Source organism: Manihot esculenta, chromosome 11 (genome assembly GCF_001659605.2).
Source record: "Manihot esculenta cultivar AM560-2 chromosome 11, M.esculenta_v8, whole genome shotgun sequence".
In the NCBI taxonomy this organism is placed as follows: domain Eukaryota; kingdom Viridiplantae; phylum Streptophyta; class Magnoliopsida; order Malpighiales; family Euphorbiaceae; genus Manihot; species Manihot esculenta.
Genome location: NC_035171.2, coordinates 3,987,514 through 3,993,513, shown reverse-complemented (window position 1 = coordinate 3,993,513; position 6,000 = coordinate 3,987,514). Strand labels below are relative to the sequence as shown.

At 23.7% G+C, this 6,000-nt stretch overlaps 2 protein-coding genes across 2 annotated transcripts; both read right to left on the bottom strand.

Moving 5' to 3' along the window:
- Positions 1-372: 372 nt before the first annotated feature.
- Positions 373-1,014, bottom strand: LOC122725133 (thioredoxin H1-like). The gene is made up of 2 exons (XM_043961887.1): positions 657-1,014; positions 373-548 (listed from the first exon to the last, which is right to left on the bottom strand). Exons 1-2 carry the CDS (start codon positions 1,012-1,014, stop codon positions 373-375), a joined length of 534 nt encoding a protein of 177 aa, XP_043817822.1.
- A 790-nt stretch (positions 1,015-1,804) lies between these two features.
- LOC110626362 (proline-rich receptor-like protein kinase PERK15) lies at positions 1,805-5,598 on the bottom strand. Its single transcript, XM_043961886.1, has 8 exons — positions 5,040-5,598; positions 4,881-4,964; positions 4,668-4,738; positions 4,052-4,131; positions 3,757-3,889; positions 3,464-3,616; positions 3,234-3,356; positions 1,805-1,894 (listed from the first exon to the last, which is right to left on the bottom strand). The coding sequence occupies exons 1-8, from the start codon at positions 5,428-5,430 to the stop codon at positions 1,805-1,807; spliced, it is 1,125 nt and encodes a 374-aa protein (XP_043817821.1). The 5' UTR covers positions 5,431-5,598.
- Between the last annotated feature and the right edge of the window lie 402 nt (positions 5,599-6,000).

Below are 6,000 nucleotides of genomic sequence, written 5' to 3'. Positions count from 1 at the left end.
TATTAAATTTCATTATTAATTCATTACAGATTACTAAATCGGTTCGCCGTTACTATTGATTAAGTAAACGAAATTTATAACAGATTTTTATTAATCAGTGATAAAAAAAATTGTTACTAATTTAAAAAAAAAATATTGTAGTGTTTAAAAAAAACATTTTCTTTTGGCTTTTCAATAGGTAATAGAATATCCAAACTAAGCAAGACATACACCAAACTGTTGATGAAAAAGGCCCTTGTAAATGCAAGAGGAAGCACAAACCAAAATAAAAACTCTTAAATTAACAGTACTGATAATTTCATATACTGAAATCTCTGAGGCCAAATCATTCCTATAGTTCATCCACTTAGTAATACATTTAAGTAATATTAATTAATAAGGATAATGGCAATGATGAGTAGAAGTGTCGGTTGTGGTGGGCATGTCAATGCTAGTAGATGGTGTTGCCGGAATGTTAACCGGAAAACCATTGTTAGTCCCCAGTATGGAATAATTAGGAAAACCAATGAGCACTTGAGGTTGTGGATAATTAGTCCCCAGTATTGATTCTGTATCATGAAAGACAAGGGTAATTAAATCACCGATAAGTTTATAAAAAAACAAAAGGAAAATGTTAGCAAAAATCATCCATTGACCTAAAATCTTTTTGCACTGACCTAAAATCCCGTGTGCGCCACCAGCGTGCCTTTCAATGGTAGAGATCAGTTGCTTTACGTTGGCACCAACAAACTGGTCGAGTAATTGTCCTTGCTTCAAGAAAAAAAAGGTTGGCACTACCTTAACTGCCCATTCCATAGCAACAGCACACAATTCATTAGCATCCACCATCAAGAATGTGACATTTGGCATCTTCTTCGCCAACTCTGCCAGCATTGGACTCATGGAACGAGAATGTGGGCACCAGGCAGCACTGAAATCCAGCACAATCAGTTGCTTTCCCCTATTTGCCTTCTCAAACTGCTCCGTCCAAGCCTCAAATGTGTGGCTGGCGATCACCTTTCCCTCTTCAGCCATTTTTTCTGCTTTTGTTGAGAAAAGTTCACATTAAAATTCTTTATTATGATGTTTAGTTTAATTTTATTTAATAATTACGTGGAATTCAATTAAATTTATATATAATTTTTTAAAAATTATTTTATCATATAGTATGATATGACTTAAAAATATAATTATTTAATAAATTTATAATATTTAACAAACATATAACTATTGATAATACATTAATAAATAAATAAATAATTTACGTGCCTTGAATATTTATGTAATAAAAGAAATAGTATCATTATTAAAAGCATAATAAATTTAAATTTTTATAAAATTAGAAAAAAAATAAAATAATTGGTCTAGCTATATTAATGGTAAATAAATAGAAAATTAGTTTTATAATTTTAATTTTTTTTCAACTAACAAGAGTTTAGTTAAATGTAAGAAAATGAATGATGGAGAGAAAATTGTTTGATATGATTTTAATTCAAAACTTGAAAATTAAACTAAATCAAATTTTTTTTAAAAAATCTCTAATTTTACATTAAATATATCGATACAAATAAATTAAACTAAATAATTTTTAAACTCATTTTTCATATGTATCAAAATAATTAATCTAAATTATTTAGATTAGTTTCACAGTACTGTTATAATTAATATTAAATACACCTAAATATTTTTACTTGGATCTTATTCTTAGATAGTCAAATTTGTATCACTGAATTATTAAGTGACTATTTAATTAAAATTCAGTAACCATTCTTTTTTTTTTTCTTCTATAAATAAAGAAAATGAATTAACAATTAAAAAATATTCATTACAGTTGGATAAGGAATGAACCTTTAGATTTAGTACTCTGATTTCCATGTCCATGCAGAGCAGTGCGTCGTTCAAGAGAATCTGTTGCCTGTATGATATCCATAACAAAGTTAAAGACATCACCTAGCCATGTAAATTCAATTTTATATAAAAATAAGTTTAATAGAAATTATATTAATATATTTAATATTTAACAATAATTTTTAAAGTAATGTATTTAATATTTAGAATTTAGCCAAAACACTGTATATAATTATTAGATAATAGTTTATATATATATATAAAAAAAACTCTCCCTTAATTTTTAACTAATAGCTATTAAAAAATAGATAATATCATCAAACATGCCCTAATATTAAATAGAGTCTAGGATGTGCTCATTAAAGTATTAAGGGATATTAAAAAAAATTCAAAATTTTATGATAATTCACCTTTATATTCAAAATTTTAAATAGTAAAATTAAATCTTTTTAATTTCTTCGACAGCTAAGTAAAATTTTAAAATATTAATAATAAATTATAATATGGTCCTCAATTTCTATTTAATTAATAAAATAATCTTTAAATATATATTTTTGTTACAATAGTATCATTTATTATTAATTCCATTATTTACTCTTTATTTTAAATAATAATTTAAAATATAAAAAAAATTAAAATTTTCAAATTTAAAATATATAATATTTTATGATAAGAAGTAAAAAATATGCATATAATTTATAATATTGAGTATAAATATTTAATGAAATATTTTAATATATATTAATTATTTATATGTGATATTTTATATATTATAATTTATTTAAAATAAACATTTATTCAATATAATATATTTAATTCAACATCAAATTTAAATTAAAAGACTATATATTTTATTAATAACATAAAATTTTAGAAATTATATTGTAATTAATTATTATTTTTTTTAGATTTAATTTAGTACTTTTTACTATAATTGTGTCAAATTAAAAAAATATGCTTTTTATTATCTAAAATTTAAAATTTAAAATATAAATATAAATTACCATAATCATTTAGATAATTTTTTCAATAGTTCAAGTATTAATTAACTAATAAAAGAAAATTTTATTATTTAATTCCTACGTTACAAAGAAATTTAACAGTTAATTTTTCTATTTTAAAAAATATAAAAATATATTAAAATATTTTTAATATTTTAAAAAATTGATTAATTAATTCTGTCACTTTTAACCATCAAATATTATAAAAAAAATTTAAAATTATTGATATAAAAGAACTAATTAATAAACTTTTAAAATTTGAGAGATCAAACGAATGTTGCAAATTATAGGAATTAAATAGTAAAATATTTAACACTAAAATTAACTGAAAGATTAATTATTATTAATATTTTAATATATTTTTTTAAAACTGAAAAATCAACTTCTTAATAAAATGATTTATACATTTAGCTTTTCCATGTAATATCCAATTGAATTAACAAGAATTGAATTACTTACACCGTAATCTAGACCTTTTTGTGATGATAATTCATCTGGAGATAAAATTCCTTCGAGAACTTGAAATATCTATATGGCATAGCAATAATGAAATTATTGTATATATTATCAATTATTAACATAATATATGAATAAATTTTTTACCTTCTTTGGATTTCAAAAAAAAATTTTTTTACCTTTTTTATTGATGGACGCAAATTTGGAGGATTACTTATACAAGCATCTGCACAAAAAATCATTCGATACATTTCTGTATGATCAAACCTCAATGTAGAATCTACAAAAGCTGCAAATTCGCCATTCAAAACTTTTTTAATTCGAGATTTTGCCTGCAAAATATTTAATAAAAAAATATTTTTATTAAGTTGAGTTTAATCTAAACATGAATTTCAAATGCATTAATATCAAATAAAAGTTGTATGTGAATACTTATTTCACTTCTAAGACACCAAACATGTGTATTACATACCCATTTCACAATATCAATGTCATTTTCTATAGGCAATCTTCCTGTAAGTAATTCTAAAAGTATAATACCAAATGAATAAACATCTGATTTATCAGAATATTGTCTCGTTTCTATTGCGAATGGATCTACATAGCTGCAATAAACACAATAAAAATTCATGTTAAGATTCAAAAAATTAAAATCTAAAAAAACACTAATTTTCATCTGGTTTCATGTGTTCTTATTTTATTTTAATTATTTTAAAAATAAAATAAAATAATGGTACTACAGATTAGACATGTAAAAATTATCTTACACTCTGGTTCCGATAATTTTTGATTCAGAGATGTGAGTAGCAGCATTTGAAAAAAACCGGGCAAGTCCAAAATCTGCCAGCTGAAAATAAAAAATATTTAAGAAGATTAATAAATTTATTATGGCATATCTATTTTTATAAATATATAGCATTAATTGCTCTATTTCTTACTTCTTTCAAAGGTTAACGGTTGAGAAAAACCCATGAAGGAGGACGTTAGTCATTAACTTGCTATAAAATATTAAATGAAAATATTGTTACCAATCATGAAACTAGAAGTCCTATAATTTTACTAACTTTTTCTGTCTAATTATAATATTTCTTAAATAAAGAAAATAATTATTGATAATCTTTATTTAAGAATTAATGTTTAAATCATTATTAAATAAAGAAGAAATAATACAACAAATTAACAAATAAAAACTAAAACGAACTTCTTATAAATTATTATATTACCTTTTAAAAATGTTAAAGCATTAAAAAAAAAAATCAAACTCAATTATTATTAAAATACAACTATCAAATTCCAAAACTTTTCAATAATTTTTGAGAAAAACTTTAATTATAAATAAATAAAAATTTATAATATATATATTTATAATCAAAATTATTTTACCTTTGGTTTAAATTCATCATCGAGAAGAATATTATCTGATTTGATATCTAAATGTATGATCCGAACATCACCTAATATAAAAAAATAAAAAAAGTAAAGAAGTTTGAGAGGAAATAAATTATTAACTCAAAAAAGAAATATATAAAATAGATTGAGCACTTGAGTGATAATTAAAAATTAAGATTAGCAAATTAGATACAATTATATACTTACAATGTTCATGTAAATATTCCAGTCCTCTTGCAGTTCCTTTGGCGATATTCATTCTCTTTTGCCAGTCCAAATTTTGATCGCTTTCTACAAAACTACTTTTTAGTTTATATTAATCTTCATAACGATTATGAAAATACAAAGAGGAAAGATGAGACTCACTATGTAACTGAGAGCTTAAGGACTTATTGTGAAAATATTTGAAAACAAGCAATTTATCGGCCCCTTCATTGCAGTAACCAAGCAGTTCAACAAGATTTTTGTGGCGGACGCTGCTAACAACCATTATCTCATCCTGCAGTTTTCCTTCAGACTGTAAGTCCGGAAAATTTTTAAGTTTCTTGATAGCATAGTATTCACCATCTAGCAATCCTTTATAAACTTGTCCAAAACCACCCTCGCCGAGAAGATGACTATTAGAGAAATGATTGGTGGCTTTTGCTAGTTGTTGATATGAATATTTCCTCGGCCCAATACTTTTACTTGGATTCAGTTCAGGCGATGGCTTAGAAAACATAGTACCTCTACTTTCCTTCTCCCAGCTACGAGCCATCACAAGTTGCACAGTCGCTAGAGCTAGACTTGTACAACCACGACCACTAAAACAAAAGTCTGCTACAATACCTCAAACATAGGTATCCTGCAAGATTTATATAAATGCAGAGAGAGAAATCTTACAAGTGTGAAAGATATTGAGCTTTGAAGTCATGTCCTATGAGAAAATATCTCCCCTCATTATGAAGCTGGAATCGTTAGGTAACTATCTATCCAATGAGATGGAAGTATGTCCAATAGTAGATTATTCAGCCTTTTAGAATTAATATTTTCCAATAAAATAGAACAAAATAATAATAATAAAAAAAAGACCTAGACTAAAAGATTTTGAATTCTAATAAAATATTAAAATTAAGAATTTTATAAAAATTTAATTCAATTGAATTTTTTTTTATAAAATTTTTATTTAAAATAAAAAGTTCAAAATTTTTTAATTTTAAAATTTTTTATTAAATATAAAAATAAAATCATAAATAATTTTATAAGAAGTTATTTAAATTTATTTTTTTATAAAATTATTAATGTCAAACGACGACGATGGGTAAATGATTTGAACTGGTCAGCACGT

Coding starts and splice junctions, on each gene's coding strand:
- LOC122725133 (XM_043961887.1), bottom strand. CDS start 1,014: ATGGCTGAAGAGGGAAAGGTGATCGCCAGCCACACATTTGAGGCTTGG. Junction 549..656: donor TGGCGCACACGGGATTTTAG/GTCAGTGCAAAA, acceptor TTCATGATACAG/AATCAATACTGGGGACTAAT.
- LOC110626362 (XM_043961886.1), bottom strand. CDS start 5,430: ATGGCTCGTAGCTGGGAGAAGGAAAGTAGAGGTACTATGTTTTCTAAG. Junction 4,739..4,880: donor GGAATATTTACATGAACATT/GTAAGTATATAA, acceptor TTTTTATATTAG/GTGATGTTCGGATCATACAT. Junction 3,357..3,463: donor TGCGTCCATCAATAAAAAAG/GTAAAAAAATTT, acceptor TATGCCATATAG/ATATTTCAAGTTCTCGAAGG.